The sequence below is a fragment of the Protopterus annectens genome, chromosome 16.part0 (assembly GCF_019279795.1).
Source record: "Protopterus annectens isolate FY-2018-M chromosome 16.part0, PAN1.0, whole genome shotgun sequence".
NCBI classification, from domain to species: domain Eukaryota; kingdom Metazoa; phylum Chordata; order Ceratodontiformes; family Protopteridae; genus Protopterus; species Protopterus annectens.
In genome coordinates this window covers 171826876-171848951 of record NC_056750.1, presented here as the reverse complement: position 1 = coordinate 171848951, position 22076 = coordinate 171826876, and the positions used below count along the sequence as shown (strand labels likewise).

At 38.2% G+C, this 22076-nt stretch overlaps 1 protein-coding gene and 1 non-coding gene across 5 annotated transcripts in view; one reads left to right on the top strand and one right to left on the bottom strand.

Moving 5' to 3' along the window:
- The window catches only part of ABHD4 (abhydrolase domain containing 4, N-acyl phospholipase B), a 187256-nt gene that overhangs the window by 18455 nt on the left and 146725 nt on the right, over nt 1–22076 (top strand). For all 4 annotated transcript variants that reach the window (XM_044058328.1, XM_044058325.1, XM_044058327.1 and 1 more), the window contains 2 exons: nt 8992–9364; nt 14406–14560. In XM_044058328.1, coding sequence (XP_043914263.1) covers nt 8992–9364; nt 14406–14560 — 528 coding nt within the window. The remainder of the gene's footprint in view (nt 1–8991; nt 9365–14405; nt 14561–22076) is intronic.
- TRNAK-CUU lies at nt 11020–11092 on the bottom strand. Its single transcript has one exon. It is a non-coding gene; the product is annotated as a tRNA-Lys (tRNA).

The window sequence follows — 22076 nt, the reverse complement described above, 5'->3', positions numbered from 1 at the left end:
TAACCTGCAGTCCAAACCTCATAGCCTCATCCCATTCCCTCCCTCATTATTTGATCCCTATACCTTTGTTGTTTTCCTCCAGTAAATTTCAGCACTCCATTGTCCATTTTTTTGTATTCTTACTTGCAGTCATGTCTATTAGTAAAATCTCCTTTCTCCATTCCCATGTTGGTTTAGTTCTTGGAATACTTTCTACTACTTTATGAGTATAATATTCTGCATGGCCGTTGTTCTCCTTAAGGACCTGAATCCAAAGTCCTACTCTCTCCTTTTTTTTTCCCTGTATCTCCAGCATTTCATTATCATCCCTTTCCACTTTGATTTATAACTTTTTGCTTGAGTTATGTATATGCGCCCTAATTACATAGCTCTAAAGTATACCTCCAAAGCAGGTAATCCTAAACCACTTTGTTCTGTGGGAAGAATCAATTTATCCCACTTAATTCTTGCAGTTTTCCCCTCCCAAATAAATTTCTTCAACTGTTTGCTAGTTAATGCTCTCTGGTTAGTAAACAAGTCTAACCTCTGTGTAAAGGGAATAAAAACATTTCACTGCTTGTGTCTTATGATCTAGATCCAAGAGCTTTGATCTTCTCAATTTTGTATTATGTTTTGTTTAGTCTCTTCCCACGTATCCTTAGTTGCCATAACAAAATCCTTTTTTTTTATCCAAATACCTGAATACTTCATCAGTATGAACCAGTTCATGTGTGGCTACATGGTTTACTGGTGTAGCTTTTATTTATCTTATTTTGTATCCTGAAAAGACTTGAACTCTGAATGATCCACAATACTGAAATGTCCTTCTGCAAATAAGAGTATTGTTTATAAATTATATTACCAGCTATATCCTTGAATTTGATAGTCCCTTACTTTTTACTGATGGCTCTAAATATAAAGCAAATAACAATGGAGAAAGAGGACACCCCTGTCTTGTTCCTCTGTTCAAACACAATTTGTCCGAGATGAATCCTTCCACTTTAATTCTTGCCTCTGACCCATCATAATTCCTTCTTATTAACCCTGCTATTCTGTTATGGAATGCAGCTGTTATAATTGCTCTACTCATAAAATCCCAGCTAACTCTTATTACATGTTTTCTGTGCATCAAGATTAACCAGTAGTAGCTATATTGTCATTGTTTTGTTTGTTAGCAAATGTTTGCCTCCCCTTCACAAAATCATACTGGTCCATATCTATCAATTTAGGCAATATGTTTGCTATTCTGTTAGCTATTATAGACATAACCACTTTATAGTCATAGTTTAAAATTGAAATTGATGTATATGAGGCTGGGTCTGAAGGATCTTTACCTTGTTTAGTAGATCAGTATATGTATACAGTTACTCAATCTTGAAGCCCAAGTAGTCCTATATTTTATAATCAGAATTTAGCAAGGAGATAGACTGATGATCATTAGGATAATGAAGATCGTTTCTAGGTTTTGGTACCGTGGAAATTAATGCCTTATTACATGAAGAAGAAAGGGGGAAATTGTGAGTTGGTGACCTTTTAAAATACTTCTGTACAAATATTTATCAACGGAGGAAGAAAAGTTAAAGTTTGGTCTATAATTCATCTGTACAGTAAGTTTTCCCCAACCTAAGATCCTTAATCTCTTGGGTAATGCCTTCTGGAGAAGAAGTTCAGTAGACTGTGCTGTTGATTAAAATCTACTTACCTGAGGAGTTTGATTTACAGTTTTAAATAATTCTTCTTCTGCAGCATTAATAAATCCTCATTAATAATATTAAACTGCCTTTCAAACATGTTTACCATTTCCTTTGTAGATACAGTCTTAGTCTTATTACCACTGGTTGTTCCAAATAAGGTACTGGCCTACCCATATTAATTTTAGCAAGAAAGTTTATGTTTTTTGAGAAAGATTATTATCTTTTAAGCTTCAATTTATATTCATAAATTTTACCCTTAAAGCTAATAATTTCCATCAAAAGTTTGAAATTTCCCATAAAACAATATAAGTTCTTTATCATTAATGATGGTGTTTGAATTAACTATCCATAAAAGGAGAGCTATAACTTGGTATTCTGAATTACAACTTCTGCAAGTTTGATGTCCAAACAAAAATCCTGGCTTTTCAAGTGCCTTTAAAATTACCCCAAAGAGTGGCATTATTTAGATATGCATTATAATGCCTTGCCAATAAATCATCTTGAATTTGTTTGACCTTGTCCTGAAGTTCTACTAGGTTAAAGTAGAAGTGAGAATTTCCAAGGGAGTCTTGATAAATTTAGATTTTTAGCACCTAGGACCAGGTCAGTTGGCAGTGATTAGAAGAACGCAGTAAAACCAATTTTAAATTAAGACAGTTTTCAATGAGCTATGCAAGCACTTCAGTACATACATACATTATTCATTTCTGGGGAATGGGTGTACTGGACTACATCAGCAAATTCAGATGGCTTAAAGTCAACAAATCCAACACTTTCAGTTAAACTAGTTACATTTGTGGCTGGGGGGGGGGGGGGCATAAAATTTTGAAAATTACTGTGATCTAATTTGTGTGATGGATAATGGCTGAGGATTTTAATTTTCTATTTACATTGGTAGTATCTGGCAGTTAAGCACACAGGATGAAGTATGTGAGTTGTTAACAACCTACTTCTTGTGGTCCAGGGTTTGATTCCTTCAGCCTTCATTTGCATACTGTGACACCTTAAGCAAATTGGTTAACCACACAGTGCTTTGGGCCAATTGGAATTTGGAATAGGCTCCTCAGTGGTCTCCTGGACTGCATACCTAGTAACTACTTATGAACCAATGAACCTATTATCAAGTGTCTAAGCAAATCATTTGTTAAAAGTAGAAGTGGAAAGATTCAGGTATGAATAAACAGAAGCAAAAGTATATAACGTGTCTTGCAGATTTAAAGTAACTCCACATAAGTAATCCCATATACTTGCAAAAATGTGTTTAACAGGAGCATTTTGAGGTATCACTAACTAGAGTAACTGCACCCCTCTTAAGATCTCCTTCTTGAAAGAAATGTTTCTATTGACAAAACAGTAGCAGCTTTTATCTAATGTGAATTGTTTAAAAAGTCTACTTTTTAATATGATCAATAAACTACCAATATTTCAGCCTAAAATATTTGTAATAGTGTAAAATAGCAAGTCCAGTCAGTTATAAAATATATAATATGTGGGTCCAGTTCTGTAGACTGAATTTACACTTTGATGAAACTGAAAATAAGTCCGGTCTGCAGAAACTACATATACAAGAAAGTACACACTGCCGAACCACGGAACACCAATTGTCAGTTGTCACATATCCCAAGATAACACTACACATTTTAACATGTACATTTAAAAACTTACCTGTCTTGATGTTTTTGCAGGGAGGCAACCCTCCCTGCCCCACCCATGTGGGGGGCTGTTACCCCCACACCCCCTGCAGATTTTATATATCATCTCCAAGATTGCAGTACATTGTGGAAAAATTATGATCCAGAAATGGTAGCATACTGTCTCATTCAGTGTTCCATGGTTTAGCAGTGTGTACTTTTCATGTAGATGTAGTTTCGGCAAAGTGTAAATTCAGTCTACAGAAGTAATATATATATAATATATATATATATATATAGATAATATAAATATATATATATATATATATATATATATATATATATATATATATACATACACATACATACATACACACACACACACACACACACACACACACACACACACACACACACACACATAGGGGTGGTTGTGTGTGTGTGTGTGTGTGTGTGTGTGTGTGTGTATATGTATATTATATATATGGGTCTACTTTCCTCTATCGAATTTACGTTTTTCCAAAAGTCAAATAACCGACACCACTTTTGTCAAAAAACACTATTCCAAAAGCTGACTATACCAAACTGCAAAACACTGAAATAGCAGCTACTGACAAAATACAAACACAACAACACATATTCTCTAATATTTTTGCAGGGGGAAGCCCCCCTGCACCCCACACACCCCCCCTGCAAATTATATATACCAACTCTGAGATCGCACTACTGTGACAACGAGTGTAGATTTCCCAAACCTTACTGTAGTGCACTCTCCACTTAAAACCTAAGAGCACTGTCAAAATACTTTTCCATAGGTTGAATATTTGTAAACCTACTGGAGTATCTGCCATGCCACAGAACCGGTATGATGTACGTGAAGGTAAATTAACACTGTATTTTCACACCATCAGCATTAAATTCAGTATTTCACTAAAGCAACCTTTGGCATAGGCAACTTTGGGAAGAGTGGGTTTTTCAAAAGTGGTGTCGGTTATTTGACATTCAGAGAAACGTAAATTCAGTAAAGGAAAGTAGACCCATATAAAATATTTTTGCAGGGATGTAATAAAACTAATCTATTTACATTATCTAAAAAAGTGACTTTCTGTTACCAAAAGCCTAGTGGCCACCAAGCCATGTAAGTTAAAAGGAGAGGAGGTAAAAGGAATAGGAAACAGTGAGGGAACAAAGCACAAAAAAATGTAGACAAAAAAGAGGCCTTGATACCCCCACCACACCCCACCCCAGTAAGTAACAGAATCTAGTGCATTAACAGAAAAAATAACTGACATTACTATAACATCACACCTTAAGGTGTGTAGAGAGCCTGTACTACTACACCCAGATATAAATAGCACTAAAAAGAAAGTGTCAGCACATTGTATAGTTGTAACTTATGCATGTTGGTGGAAAGAAAAGGAAGACATCTGTGAGACAACATGCTGAAAATAATCTGTTTGCTGAGTAAGGGTGTAATCAAACTGCCAGGTACCAGTTAATGAAGTATATTAGCTCTGAGTGCAAGTCTGAACATTTGTAAAGTTATTTTCAGCTTCTGTTACAACTCATTTAAATTAACAATTACTCTGAAATTATATTGAGGCTTGCTGAAAAATCATTGAAACAGCTGACTCTAAGCTTGTCCTTCAAAAAAGGGTTAAACGAGAAAAAAAATCAATTTGGGCTTGTAAACTAAGGCAAGTTCAGCTGGATCAAGCCATTTCAGTAAATGAATATAATGAGACTCTGCTAGTCTACCTAAAGTACAGACAAGGCTTACCTAAAAACATATGATGATCAGGTTGAAATATTTCATACATTATAAGAAAAAAAATTTGAAACTGTAACCAGACAGTAAACCACACAGTTCATTATGAATGCAAACTTTCTCTTCATGGAGAGACCATGGAGGGTTTAGAAAATATTTTGCATAAAGAAAACAGCTAAAGTGTTGACTTCTGAATTTTAGTTCTTCATTATTGGCTGTGCCGTGAATCTATATTGTTCCTGAGCAGTAAGTAGAAATGGAGTAAATGTCAGTCTTAAGTAAATCTAATTAAAAAGAAGAGACTTGACTCAGAAGACACGGACAACCAACCGCATGCATATTAATGGACATTTAAGTGAAAAACTTTGTCATACGTGAACTTAAAGGTTTTTGTCTGTTAGAATGATGGTGTGATCAGATTTTGGTATGTTCAGTGGAAAACCAAATAAAAAGGATTGAAAATGGTGTATTGTCAGAATTACTTTTTTTCTGGATTCAAGTGACAAGAACATTTTTTCACCGTGTCCCTTTAGAAAGAATAATCTTTTCTGGAACCTCAGGAACATCTAAGACTGAATTATTGCAGAATTAGCAGACTGAGGAGTGTAACTAAAGTCAGACTTAAAAAAAGTGAGTAAGATAACCTCGTCTTGCATAGTTATTCTTGGAGTAGCTAAATGTGTCATTCAGAACTTGGTGTTCTTGTATTTAAATCATGTAAGTACAAGCCTCATCTGCAAAGCTGTCACACATAATATAACTGACTTCATAAACTCCAGTATCAAGGATCTTATTAAACACATTTGGGCTTTGTGAAGTGTTGGTCCTGTCTGTTGAATTGTGTGAACGTCTTTAAAAGGATTACAGAGGCTGTGGACAGTGTCCGTGCAGTATACATAGCCCTGACCAAGGCCTTCGACACCATTCCCCGTGCTGGTGTCGTACAAGAGCTAAATGCTGTAAAAGTTGACATGTGGCAAGATAGATAGTAAACTGAACGAAAGAACCCACAAAATGTGAATTGCAAGTGCCGTTATAATTAGAAAGTATGAAAGTGACCAGCGATGCCCCCTCAGTTTAGTATTGAGATTTGTCATTTTCAAATCTCCAAGTAAAGAGCCAGTCTCTGGCTAACAAAGAATACAAACTATTTGGGTTTTTGCTAACTCCCTCTGTGCCACCCAAGCACCCTAGAATGAAATTTTCCTAGTAAACTCTCTTGTTATATTAAAAATGGGCTGAACTAAATGCTACAATTTGTGGCATCACCACTTTTGATAGACAAATCTTCCCCCATCATACTGTATAGACAGTAAATTACTACAAAATGAAAATATAGTCTGGATCTAGGAACGTCATTTGAAAACTACCTCCCTCTCTTTTGACCATTATGGGACAATGGTTTTCAGGAAATTCATTTATTTAGCACAGCTAATTACCAAAGGAATGTCAGTCAAAGTCTAAATACACAATCATTCTATTATATTCAGCATTGATTAGACCAGTTGTCAAGTACAGCACCCCTTTCAGGATGTATGTTACTAACCATATCAAACAATTAAAATACCTCAAGGTACCTGACCAAAAAGATTACAGGCATAAAGTCCGAGCTACCAAAAAAAAGTCAGAATTGTCTTACAGACTTGATGGAAGAATGGATGTCTGCCTCAATTGCCATACCACTAAAGACCCAGTTGGTATGGACCTCATGTTTATCCACAACTCCAGTGTCTTTGCCACTACTAGAACTAGGGACCTAAATCTTCACAAACAGCTAAATAAAACACTGTGGAGGGAATGGTTTATAACACAATGCCTCTCAAACTTCTGAAATAAATTTCCTCTGTATGTTACTCAGTATGACTCGCTGTCTCCTTTTAAACATAACCTAGATAACTGGTTGTGTAGCCACAAACTTGCTCCAGGATTGCCTGGTGTGGCCTTCCTGAAGAACAGAGGTGGAGCATGAGGGCAGATACTGGCAAAGTGTGATTACTTCTAAGACTGTGTGACCTTGGAATATCTATTAATCTGTTCATGACTTTAATTAAAAGCAGATAACCTTTCCTATGCTGGATCACTGTGGAAGAGTAGTCCTGGTCAAAGTTTACCACTGACCTTTAAATTCAACTCCATACTTCATCCATGCATTCTCTGATCCTTTTTTCTTGAATATAACTATTCTTGGTGTGTTACCTGGCTGTAATGGTTTGTGTGTCAAACATCTGTGCACCCTTTCCTTTTCTTCCTGACAGTCAAAATCAGCACTAAACACGGTTTAAAACCAGTCAAAAATATTCCCTTTTTCTACTTCTTCAGGCAAGCCAACCTATTGTAGTATTAATATTAATGTGCTTGACTGTTTTTAGAGTTATCTTCCTTTTGTTTTATTGTAACCATTTCAATTTTCAGACCATTGAGTAGCTAGCCCAACTTTCCAATCATCCCACAATATATCATCTGGTTAAAGAACTTGCATAAATTGCACAGTAAGCAAATTGAGGGTATAGAAATCAAAACCCTGAAATAGTTTTAATCCTCTGTGCTGTGAGACTGATTTTAGTACAGAATATTGTGTCTTTAGAAGAAACTCCGGTGTCGTATACAGTGGCAGCATTTTCTAAAGCAGAAAGTGCAATTTCAGGTCACTGTAACTTTAATGTCTTAAATTCTACATGTCTGATGTTTTTTAAAATTCACTGAAATCCATTGTGTGTTGTGCACAGCTACAGTAGTATCTGATGGGTCGAGTGTGTTTAACTATTTCTACATTGCCATTCATATTCTTGACACAGCTTGTTTTAACATTAGGTCACATGACTTTCAAGTTGTAAACCCCCCTGCACCAGTGGATGAAAGACTCTCAAAGGCATTTACAATATTAGTTGTTAAATTTGTTGAACTGCGCTTTCTAGTCACATTATTTGAGGTTATAATCTGTAAGAAACGGTGTTACTTTACTTTATTTATGTTTACTAAAACAAGTTTTTAAAATTAAAATTATATATATATATATATATATATATATATATATATAAGTTGAAGCAGGCAGCAATGAGAAATTAGCTGCATGTAAGTCTGCATATGCTAGGAAGAACATACAGAGAAACCCTTGCTAGCCTGTGGTCAGTGTACTTTTTTAAAAATGAGAAGATGAAGATGAGATATATGTGTCAAAAAGAGCAGTCAGTCTGCAGTTGCGTAACCATGGTCTGCATTTTGGTTATGATCTTTGTTTTTGATGGTGAATATGTCATGATGCATTAAGGAAGGAGAAATATAATTTTAACATTTGTAAAGAACCAACAGTAGTTAAAAGATGCTACAAGCTGTGAAGGCCACATGAAAAGGACAGGAGCTATCAACAAGTAACAAGTCCTGAAAGCTGAATTGCATCTGAACCTAACAGTCCTTTCATTGTTGCTTTAAAACAGGTATAGTCACCAACATTCCTTTGGAGATAGTGAATTGAATGTTTTTATTTCTTGACCGTAGAATTTACAGAATATCACATAAAATGTCATCCAATCCATTTGTTCCTAAATGTTCCACTTTTGCACTGATTGCTCTGCCATGTACCTGTAGCATGATGTTAAACTAGTAAACTTGTTACTTGCCTTGCAGCCTGGGTCATGACTGAAAACGGTCTTTGGATCAGCCCACTCATCTGGTCAAATGATAGATAAACTGATAAACAAGATGGTTTGTTGTTTTTGGATCCTTGTGTAGCATTTCCATATTCATTATTCCGTTATGCTTTGGTCTTATTTCCATTGTCTGGCTAGAGAAATGGAAGTTTAACAGCTACACAGTATTTATTTCTATACTTCTTTCAATTTCTTCATTATAAGAGTGATTGAAAATGTAAAGCAAATGCTGTATTTCTAAACCATTATAATCTAAATTTGTCCCTTTTTAGGCATACAGAATACACTGTTATCTTATTATGTCTCACTTCCAAGCAGAAATAAAATCTGGACTGTCACAGTTAATCCAGACTGCCATGCCAAGACACCGCTGGTCATGGTTCATGGGTTTGGTGGAGGAGTTGGACTCTGGGTCCAGAACCTTGATGCACTGAGTATGCACAGAACAGTCTATGCCTTTGACTTGCTTGGTTTTGGAAGAAGCTCTCGGCCTCTGTTTAGTCGTGATGCAGAGCAAGCAGAGGAGGAGTTTGTTCAGTCGATTGAAGAATGGAGAGATGTGATGGGCATTAACAAGATGATCCTTCTTGGACACAGTCTGGGAGGGTTCCTGGCAGCCTCGTACAGCACTAAATACCCTGACAGGTAATGGAGTATTATTTTATGCTGCAGAGGGGTGCTTCCAAGAAGTACATACATTTTGCCTAGAGTACCAGCTTCAAATTTGAATTTCAGATGCCGGTAATTTTTTATACAGAAAAATAACATAGGAGTGGAGGGCAATACCTGTTTTTAATAGCTGCTAGTGTAGGTTATGACATTCTGGTTTCTGGTAGCATTTTTAATAAAATTTGTAATTAATTACTGTCATGTTATTGGTTAAACTAATTAGATATTGAGCAGTCTGAGTCTTCTGATATATTCTGAGAACCATTTGTGTGTAGCAGAGTTGCTACCAGGCTTTAATTGTAGATTTGATACATTTGTTTTAGCCTATCCTTCAGTGATATTTGAAATTAATAAAATAATGTAGAAATCTAAAATAATTAAACGGTAGCGCTTCTTTGGATTAGAAGAATGTTACACGAGAATTTTACATCACAATAGTTCTTGTTTAGACTGAAATTCCTTAAAAAAAGTTGCAGTAACTTAAATAAGAACTTTAACTGCAAAAGGATTTTAATAATAGTTTTACAAATATATGGGTTATAAAACATGCATTCTGTCATTGATAGGTATAGTCTGAAATTCAGCACTTTGGGCTTATTTTAATATATGTCAGTTAGTCACCAGACATGTTTATGTTCATCATTCTCACTACTGTTATAGCCCATGGGGTTGTATCCTGCCAAGGATTCGTCAGCCAGCCATCTTCCAAAATCTTCAATTGTCACTAGTACTGTCACTCTGGCTGCTTATTGGCTGAGCCCTTTTTGGAGGTAACTATATAAACAGCTGGAATGGCTAAAAATCTTTAGTACTTTTTTGCTACCTTGTGCATATGCGTCTCTGAGGCTCTTCATGATTAGCAGTTGGCCTAAAGCTTCCTGTCAAACAGACAAGACCCCTTTTGGGAACCCTTCTACACTATTCTGTATTAATTTAAGTTTATTTTATAATTTTTAATGAATTTCTGTCACAATTGTGACATATCTCTCCAAGAATACCAGCTTTTAAGGAATGTTGGTCTGGCGTTCCTTGAATACCACATTTTCTGTCTAGGAACTACTTTTTAGTTAATCAGGTGGCTGTTTATGCTAGAGGGCTTATTTCCTATAATTTTAGAACTACAGGATTGTTTTATCAGAAAATGTATTTTTTGTATTGTATCAAGCTTTGTGTATGAAATACTTATGTACTCTGAGATAGTCATGGATTTATTTATTGGAAAAGTTAATTTCAGGGTAAAGTGGTTTTATTCTTTAAAGAATTATTTTGTGTGCTGCTTGTATAACATTTTGAGGGGAATTGGAATTTTTAGAAGTGTTGTACTCTGCTTAAGTGTACTAAGTGACAACTTGTGTTCTGACCAACCCCTTCTACTGCAGCTTACCAGTAATAAGGCTTTTTTTCATAGGTTCATAGGTAGGTACTAGGCTATCGGCCCAAGGGCCTACGTAAGCTAGCCAACAAGGTTCCCTGGTTTACGCCACCCAAGAAAGTTATTTTCCTGTGCCATTGTCAAGCAGAGACACAGAAGTGATCTCGGGGTGTATTTCCTATTTCCCATCCACTCAAGATTTTTCTTCAAGAGTGCTAATAAAGATAGGTTCATAGGTAGGTACTAGGCAAAGGAGGCACGCCCAACGTGGGGCTCGAACCCACAACCCTGAGATTAAGAGTCTCATGCTCTACCGATTGAGCTAGCCAGGCAACTAAAATGGAATGTACTGGAGTGAGACTCGAACCAGGAATGACTGCTTGTAAGACAAATGCTTTGACCACTACACTATTGCAGAACTGCAATAGGTTAGTACTAGGCTAACTGCCCTTGCAAGCCATTGTAAGCCTAGCCAATTATCCCTTGTGAGACTCAAACCCTGCACCTTGTCTTTGTAAGGCAAACACCTTAACCACTGGGTCACCTTCCCAACCCCTCAGCTACAGCATGCATACATAACCCCAGTCCTGCTTTTCCTTCTTACGATGTGCTAAAAAAAAGTAAGGTGAAGCAAGAGCCCTGTCCCTTAGCGCTGACTCATTCAGTGCTTCAGATGATAGTAGGTGACACTGTAGTGGCTGTTGCTGGTTTTCTCAAATTCCTCTGGTGTATCTTTGGCAGCTGCTGTTGGGGGGAGGGGTCAGACATGTCCTCTTCAGCTATTCCAGTATCCGATATGCGTACTAGAGAACCATCCATTTTACATACTAGAGGCACCCCATGTGGGTCTTCACAGGTTGGCTGGGGAAAGAGACCTCTTGCTCATGATGATATCCCTTCTCTTCTTTAAAAGATGACCCTAGAAAGAAAAAAACTGAACGCTAATCTCTTTATGGTCATAATCATTATCTGACAAAAGTGATGTTATTTCCTAGTTTGTTGCAGACATTTAACCCTGGGTGTCAAATGCCCTGTCCTACTTCTTTTTCCACTACTCCTAAGGAAGATAATGTATGTTCAGATGATTCTTATGTGAACAGAAATGGGATTACCTCACCTGAGGTTTCCATAGACCAAGACTCAGACTCTTTAGACAGTGAGCTTGAATTTGAACATATGGAGACTTTCTCCTATTCTGAGACTGTCTCTAGAATGAAGGATGTATTTGTTTGAGAATAGGTGGATATCCCCCCTAAGTTAGGTAGATATTATGATTTGTTAAAATGTACTGCACTAATTGTTCCTATTCTGCCAGCTCTAGAGGATACCTTTAATGCTGTCTGCAGCAGTCTTGACTCTTGGCCATCAGAACTAAAAAAAGGCAGATACTGCCACTGCTAACATGGGAGTTAACTCTTCAGCATTCCTTAGCTCTTTAAGTTTCTACATATTGTCAAAGCAAAATGTACTGGCAGATAAGCTAAGCAGATCATGGACAAACCCTCACGAGTGGAAAGCAATGAAGAGGTCTTCAGGAGTTGATCCAGATGTGGGGGGAAAGCCTCAGATAGATCTGTTCATCTTCTTTGAAAGCAGACAACTAAACACATTCTGTACCAGGACTCCCTGCAAGCAGGCCTATAAAACAGATGCTGTTATCTTTCCTTTGGTCGATGATGTTCCTATATGCATTTCCACCCTTTCCAGTGATTTCTAAAGTAATTCTAAAGATTCAGAAACACTCTCCAAAAGTTATTGTCGTGATTCTTTTCTGGCCCAGGCAAAATTGGTTCTCCCTTCTTATGGAACAGGCCAGTTGCAATTACCACAAGCTTCTTCTCAGACTGGATCTAGTCACTCAGGACAAGGGGGAGTGTTCTACTCCTCAATATCGAACAACTTCAGATGACTGCCTGGTTTCATGAGGACATGCAGCAGGTACTGAAGGAGGCAAGAATGCCTGCTACTGGAAAATCATATGTTGGCAAGTGGAAGAGATTTTGTAGTTGGTGCCAAGCCAAAGACCATAGCCCTATTGGAGTAGTGTGCCACTGGTGCTCAAATATATGTGTGAATTACTGTCTTCTGTCTTCTCTTATGCCTCTATAAAGATGGATCTTGCTGCCACTTCTGCTTGTCTATCTATTTATCCCCCTCTTTTTTTTTTCCTCTTTTTATTGTCGACCAGTTTTTAAAATGAGTTTCACACATGAGATCTCCTCAAAGATAGGTTTCTCTTGGGATTTCAACTTTTTGCTTGAAAAGCTTATGTCACCTTTTGAACCTGTCTGTAAAGCTAATTTAAAGATGATTTCGTGGAAAACTGCTCTTCTTATTGCTCTGACATCTGCAAGAAGAGTTCAAGCTTTCATGGAGGGAGAACTCTATCTGATTTTCCATCAAGACAGTCACTGTGCACACAACCCCCTTTTTCATGCCCAGCATATTCAGAGTTTACACTGAATCAAGCCATTACTCTATCTGTTTTCTATCGAGAACTTAAAAACAAGGAGAAAAGATTCTACACACACTGGTTTTGTATAGACAACTCCGGTGCTATCTTGACAAAACTAGGTAATTTAGGAAAGCTAACCATCTCTCCCTTTTCTGTTCTGGGACTAAGACAGGTCAGTCTATTTCCAGGTGATTGCCCTCTGCCACAATTTTTTTTTTTTTTTTTTTTTTACTTTTACCATGGTAAATACATTCCAGGCAGCGTTAAGGCACATTTCACTATGGCCTTAGCTTCTGGAGAGGGGTAGACTCTAGAAGCATTCTGCAATCAGTAACTTGATCCTCCATCCATGCATTTACAAAGCATTGCAAGTTGGATTCCTTTTCCAGGTCCAGAGCAGGCTTTGCAAGGACCATACTCCAGGGGCTTCTGGATCCTTATCTTTCCTCCTCCCAGGTTGGATGAGCTGTTGTGTTCCTCACATAGGCTTCTGCAACAGTGAGAATGATGAACATAGTACATTTGTGTAAGTTGCACAGGTGTGGGTGTGAGTATGGATGTTTTGTATGTGAGATGGTCAAAGCAGTGTGAGGAGTCCACAGTTTAAACTTGGGAAGTGCATAGAACATCCTGTGCTCAAGAGTGTTATGGGTTCCAGGTACACAATATATCAGAAGTTCATGGATGAAGTATAACACAACAGAAAGAGAATTTAAAAGTGACAGGTTTTGGCTGCTAGAGTTATTTATTAAACAGACATATTGTTAACTGAGAGAAACGCATTCTTATTATGGAAGGTTGTGTTTGTATAGTTGCTTAGTTACAATTTATTATAATTGCACAGAGATACTAAAGTCGTCAGACTCCTAAAAAAAAACATTAAAATGATTGTCTTTATTACAGATGCCTAGATAGGTGACTAGAAAGTGATGAGGTAGGAATAAGTGTGTTATTGCAAAATTACATTTGCTGCTTGTGCTTTTATTTTCCTCATGTTCTTGCCTTCTGTTTATAAATTTAATTATTTAAGCAGTGGGTTGTTTGCATTGAGGGCCTTCTCTCATTACACTGCTTATTTAGACACCATTGTAGACTCTTTATTTTCTTGGGAGTCCAGTGAAAGGCAGGTGAATGGATTGTTTTTATTAGCACAACACATTTTATTATATGTTTTATTCCCCTCTAAACAGGGTAAAGCACTTGATTCTTGTGGACCCATGGGGATTTCCTGAACGACCTACAGACCCCACTCAGGTGAGAAGTCCTCCTCGATGGGCAAAGGCTCTTATGACAGTGCTAGGACAGTTTAACCCTCTTGCAGTTTTGAGAGTGGCTGGACCATGGGGTAAGTTACCATCAGTAATATCCTCCATAACCACACTTTCATACAGATTTGAACATTACTGGTAGCATTTACCTCATCCTACCAAAGCTCAGCATAGTGAAAGTAATAATCTCAAACAATACCTGACGGATTAGTATCAAACTGAAATGTCATAATGAAATACTCTGCTTTTACTACCATATTGCCTATAATATGGCTGCTCCTGCTGCCAACAGCAGTAACGTTTTATACTGTATGTCTACAGGGAAGGAGTACACATGTAATTCACCTTCCCTTCATTGATGCAGCACTGCAGTTAGACTATGATAATAGCAGTTTGGGCTGTGCAGGGGTGCAGGGAAGGCTAGCCTACTGCTTCTTTTAACTCTTACTGCTGATATTGCCACTTTTCAGCATTTCTGTAGTGGAGGAGTTTGGAAAATCTTGTTCAGTCAGCTAGCTTTGTTAGGATGAAGTAAACCCTGCTGGTATGAACAATGTTTTGTTATTGTTTCTAAACTCTTTTTTATTAGTGTAACACAAAGGCAGTCATTGGCATTATTATTTATTTGATACTGTTTTACACAAACTGATTAAAAAGAATTCATTATTTCAGAGAGAGCTGTGAGAAACATTTCAGAGAGAGCTGTGAGAAACATTTACAGCCCAAAGCACTGCATCAGTTAGGGTTTCACTTTTCAGATCTCTCAATGGGGAAGGACTGTTGTAGGAGTACGCATAATGTTTGCGTTCTTTCTTATGTTAATCGTGTTAGCAGTTTTTCCATGCAGCTGATATCATCTGTGTGCCCTTCTTGTTTATTTCATCATTGCCAATTATTCAATGCCCCTGTATGAAAAATAGCATTATAAGGTGTCATGTGTTCCTTTTTATTGCTTCAGAACCATTGATCACCTGACTGACTTTTCTATTGCAGGCAGTTTTGTACATTATTTTGAGAATAAGCAGTTTATTTATTTATTTTTTTACTGTGATAATTTAATATCTTAATCTGAGAATGTTTTGTTGTGTAATTAGAATCACAATGAAGTCAATTAATAAGAAATGTATCTGCCATAAGCACATCTGTCTTGGAGTTTTGCATGCCATGATGTTGTAAATGTGAACTCTAATGTAACAAAGCAAGTTAAACGAGGAGACAAAGGATTAAACGTACTTCTCTTACAGAAAAAACAGCACTTGTTAGAAAATTATATAATTTAATAAATAAATATTGCTTCGGAGCCAGACACTTGCATCTGACAAGTACAGATAAATCTGAAGCAAACTCATTAAGCAACATTATTTTTTCTGACCAATGAATTGCAGCTGAAAACATCAATTTGGCTGAGTATGCAACATTCCAGTGGGAAATCCCACGAAAAAAAGAGTGCTTATATTCTGAACATTCTTTGTCACTCTTCCTCAAACTCCAAATGCAGAAAACAGGCACTTTTTTCATTTTCGTTGACTCATAATCTGCTTTTTACCTCTCACCTTGTGAACATATGTGCATGCACACACACAACTTCTTTCACTTCCAGTTCCCTTTAATTCATAAAACATTGCTCAAGGCTAGAAGAGGTAGGGAAACAGTTTTTCATTTCAGGGTAAAAGGCCTTCAACAAGAAAGTTTTAATGCAAAGTATAAAATGTTTTCCTTTTGAATAGAAAGTCAACCTGCTCACCCAAAAATCTGTTTTGTTCCCGAATTTTTAAGATTATCTGAGATGGTTTTGCATAGGCAGACCCATTGTATTCTTCCTTGAAAGTACATCTTTCTACATGTTTCTGCTTCCATACCAGTGTTCCCTAGATTTCTGCTGTTCCTGTATTGTGACATATGAATTTTGATCTTGAGATCATACTGTGGCACTGAGGGTGCTTGTCTGCTGATGGGATTACTGTCACAGGCATGCCTGTGGAAAAATTTCTTGACATACTTAAAGTTAAAAATGGGACAAGGCCTAAAGTGGAGAAACTTACAGAAAAAGGCATCAAACTTCAGATGAGGAACCGGAAATCAAAGCGAAAGGATAAATAGTTTTACTAGTAGAATTTAGAAATTGTCTCACAATGTTAGTAAATCTAGGCATTTTCTTAAGCAAAACCAAAGTGCATCAAAGAAGATGTGAGATCCGGAGGGAGAATGTTGTAGGCAGCCTGGAATACTTACTTGTTCAGTAGTCCTAGCATTAATGTTGTGGATGATGAATCTTTTCTTATGAAATTAATATTATCTTCTCAAGAACAAGCTTGTGTAGTGAATCTGACGTTTATCTTCTGGATGACTTTTTTTTTCTGTCTGGTTAAGTAACTTGCTCAAGGTCACACTGTAGGCAAATTAAAACTAAGGGAATTAAATCCTCTACCACAGGAAGCAGCTTATTAATTGCTCATGGCATTAGTCCTGTGTACCAATTGCCAGACTTCATTGTATCATTCCATTTCTTAGCTACCAAACAGAACTAAGAAGAAGCATGCACACTGGCTAGAAAGAACTCCAGAAGTCCAACCTGTAGAGAATTATGTTTGCACATATTATCTCATTGCCACCACATGATTATTAAGGTATTTCCCTTCTCAGCACATTTGTTCCTCCCCTATCCTGACAGTGGAAGATGTTGAGAAGTAAATGTGAAAGCCAGGCACAATGGCCATCATGTAGCAGGATGTTTTTAATGCTTCTGTCAGCCTTGCATATGTCAGCAGGTACTGTGTGATTCCTTGATATGCAGAACCCTCTGATAGTGCACACTTTGTACATTTACAGTTCTGAAATAAAGAGGAGGGAAGGATGGATATTGCTTATATTAAAGAAACATGGATCACTCCCAAGATGGAGTGATACATGGAGATGCCAGACTACAAATGGTTTCAGAATGATAAAAGAAGGGAAAGAAAGAGAGAGGGGAGCAGTAGCCTACATAAGGGAAGTTGTCAAAATTCAGGGTAAAAGAGAAGGAGAAACTCCACCCCATGGAGGATATGATGGAGTGGTGAAGGTAATAAATCAGGTTAATGACCCTGTTTGTTAAAGTAGGAGAAGGAGGTGTGCGACTTTGGACTTTTTCAGTATATTAGTCCCCTGACATATTACAGAAAGTGGAGAGGTTGGGCAGAGAATAAAATAATTAAGTGGAAGGACAAGGATTATTCTCTTGGGGAATTTGAATGTGCAAGGAGGGGACTCCATTACAGAAAAGAGGTGAGTGAGGTACTGACACATGAGGGACTCAGAAGGCTGAGGCTGGAATGCACTAGAAAAGAAAGAGAAAATACTGAATATGGTTCTAAAATGGTGGGAGTCTAAAATGTCCGTGTCAAGGCACCTTTAACCAACAATCATTATGCCACTTTGAAGTTCAGATTGAAGAAAGGTAGGATCATATATTCGAAATTCCAAAATATCGAACACCATGTGTTCGAACTTGGAGTTTTGAATATTGAAAACATCGATCGCTCAGAATAGCGAATTTTTTCCCTGGGAAAAAATTTGCTGTTCCGAGAAACATACACACAACACAAGCACACCAAAATAAATAAACCACACACATACAGTTAACAAAACCCAACCCCACACTAAACCATACATACATTACTAACTATCCACTTACCCTAACCCTAAGGTCCGTAACTGTCGCACACATACACTACAAAACTAAACGCAAACAAAGCAATTAATACACACACATAAAGTTAATAAAACCCAACCCTACACTACACCATACATACATTACTAACTATCCACTTACCTTAACCCGCACCCTAACCCTAAGGTCCGTAACTCTCGCACCACAGTGGAGGAAATAGCGAAGCCATGGAACGGCCCACCAAAATCATGCCCTAGGTAAGATTTCAATGTTCCAGAGCTTCGCTATTTTCATAATTCAATGTTGTGGGTCAATGTTTTAACGTTCGTTTTACTTCTTCGTAGTTTTGATATAGACCAGATTTACAAGGATGTTGGTATGGGATTTTAAGAGAGGGGATTATGCTAAATTGGAGGAGGGTAGGCATGAGGATACCAGGAGAAAGCTGAGGTGTAAACAAGCTATGGAAATTGGCCAGGGATGGATTGTGAGGAAGAGAAAATAAGTAAAGAAGGACAGTATGGCCACATAGAAATAAGGGTAGCACTTAGGATAGAAGATACAGCCACAAGAGGTGGAAGGGAGGGAGCGGGAAGGTGGGAGATGTAGAGTACAAAGACACTAGCAAAAGGGCATTAAAGGCACAAGTTGGAAGGGGTTAACAGAAGGGATCAAGAAGGGGAGCAGTGATATTTTGGGTGCATGGTAGACAGTAGTAAGGGAGAGAGAGAACTTGCCAACCTGAGCAAAGATGGAAAGTAGAGCATAGTAGACTAGGGGAAATACTACCAAAGGTGTCTAAAGAAAGAAGGAAAGCAAGCGTGATACCCTTGTATGTGGGAGAGAACAGGAAAAGATTAAGTTACCGCTAACCTAACAGCACTGGCAGGAAAAGGTCATAGAGTGAATTTCTGAGGGAAAGATTGCCTGCTTTCCTAGATAGCAGCAGCCTGTAGAACAGCAAGTAACATGGGCTTGTGGCCCTAATGAGATGTCTGTTGAAACTGATTTAGATTTATGACTGAACCTGATAGTGAATTGCTGGTAAATGTGATCTATCTGGATTTCAAAAAGACCTCTGGTTTAGTTGTGCAGAGGTAGCTGCTGGGAAAACTGCAGGATTGGGATAGAGACTGAGGCACTAGGTGGGTGTGTGGTTGAACAGCAGAATGTAAAAGACTGTGGTAAGAAGGATGATGCCAGAAGTAGAGGAAGTGAATAATGGAATACAGAAATGCCTAGTCCCATATCCAGTACTCTTGCGTGTGTTTGGTATGGAGTTGAGCACAGCATCAGCCATTTCACTGAGGTAGTAACAGCTGTGAGTAATAGGACCGAGGTGGAAAGCTGACCATCTAGGTACAAAGAAGGTCGTTAAGGTTCAGTGTAGTGAAATATAAAGTCCTGTTCTTTGGACCTCAAGAACTTTGGTTTAAAGTATAAGCTAAGTGGGAATGGAACTGATGGCAGTGGAAGCAACATTATGTCATCTCATCTGAAGCAGACTACTAAAAGCTGAGTGAGAAGGTCATGGCAGTAGTCGACATATTGTTGAGGTGTATCCTACATAGAATAGATTTAAGCAAAGAAGGAATGCTTACACTCTGCTGCATCTTAAATTACCCTGAGATCCCACCAGCTGAGGGAAACTACAAGACTCTCTGTTGTGTGCAGTCTTGAATTACCCTGCTTCTAATGGACTACCCTCCCACTGCTCTGAACTTTACTCCTCCAATTGTGGACTATAAGTCACCCTGAGGACCCACCAGCTGAGGGAAACTACAAGACTCGCTGTTGTGTGCAGTGTAGGTGATTACTTGCAGCATTTAACAATTTAAAAATTAAACAACAGAACATAGGAAACAATAATCCTGCTGTGTAATTCATTGTAAGGGCTAGCACACTTGCGGACTTACTGCCCTGAGGTCGACGTCCACCCCGTAGCTTCGGGCACTCTATACACATAACTATACCCTCTGCTGCTGTTCCTTCAAATTTCATTAGATGGCAGCATAACCCCACCCTAGTTCTCTGTTTATTACCTTTCCTCTATTATTAAGCATAACTGCATTTTATCCCTCTTGCTATAGCGTGTCCCACCCTTAATGCTATAAACCCACATCCAGTCCCTCTTACATAAAGTGGTTACCATCCCTACCTAGCACAGCCTCATCCTACCCCTTAATTAGTAAGACATTGGCCTACTGCCTCCCCATCCTAAGTAGAGGAAGCCATACCTTCACATACATTTTTACCACCAACCTTAGGGGACAACACTCTCTCCAGCAGTCCTTCCATTCTATATAGTAACACTGTATTTTGCAGTAAACAACACCAGCCTACCTGTTGTACATTACTAGGTGTTGTAGCCTCCCTACCTGATTGTTTTTTGCACCACTCTAGCCTCCTCCAGTGGGGGCAAATGTGCTACGCTTGGGCGCACTCCACTCCCCCACCCCATTCCCACCCACCCCCACATCAATTACCTTTGTACCTACACACCACACCCATACAAAGCCACACCCACTTGCATCACACTCCTCCAGCCTATCACATATCTCCACATAATCGCACTACAAACACAACCACACCCAAACATCATCTATCACACCTATCCCTCCCCAAGCTTACCTCTCAGTCATCTAACTAGTCAAACCAAAACATACCATGTCTGCACTACCCAAACCCACATACATATTCCTCTTAATATTGCTGTTTTGCATTATAATCCTTCCACTGTTGGTATCCCTCACCACATATCAAACACATTTTAATTACATCTATATACCAATTAAAACGACCTCCACTAACATTACTACCACTCACTCTCTCACTCATTTAGCCCCATATTACTATCAAACCTCCTTTATCAACTACATTGCACATAGAATACAACCATCACACTACCAGTCCCAAACTACCGTAAAGTACTATAATACCCTGCATAAACTACTCAAACTGTATTTATACCCAACGCTGTGGTGACATACACCCACACCCAGGCCCACTAAACGTAGGAACCCCAAACCACAATCTAAATAATACCCTACTCCACCGAAGCAAAGACTCCCTCCTCATTATAAATGTAAATGTCAGAAGTATCCTAAACAAAGTCCACAACCTTCATGCACTACTCTCCTTTTATCAACCTGAAATAGTAATATTAACTGAGACTTTGCTTAAACCAGGAAACCATGACAATGAGATTACTGCACCAGGCTACAATGTAATCCGGAGTGACAGAATAGGGAAAAAAGGTGGAGGTGTTGCAATACTGTACAAAACTCACCTCACCCTTGAGAAACTAGACATAACAATCCCAAACCTTGATAAAGTAGAACTCACCCTAACTAAACTAAAACTGAATGCAAGTAAACACATCAACATCATAGGTTGCAACATCCCTCCAGGTAATAATATTTCCATTACAGAAAGCGTACTAGAATGGATATCTAACTCCCTCCCTCAAGAAAGCATAGTATTAGGGGATCTTAATATTGACTGGCAGAACTGCTCCATTCAAAACCCACTATCCCATATTAACCTACATGGCCTAACCCAAGTCATCACCTCCCCCATTAGAACAGACAAACGAACCAAACATCATTCCATACTAGACTGGATACTAGTATCCCACTCCTCACTGATACCCCTAGCAGGGTGTCTACCAGACACCCTGAGTGACCACCAAGCCACATTTCTAGTCAGATCAAAAATACCACAACTAACCCAAATATCTACATGTCTAATTAGGAACAAAAACATTTTAACCCCTCCAACTTTACAAATGACCTAAAAAGGTGTAACTGGACTCCCCCAGAAAAGCCTAAAGCAGTTATACTTCAACACAGCCTTCTTAAATACCCTTAACCATCATCCCCCCCGAACAACAAGAATTAAAACTAAATATGCCCCCTGGCTAACCCCAGATACTACAACCTTCC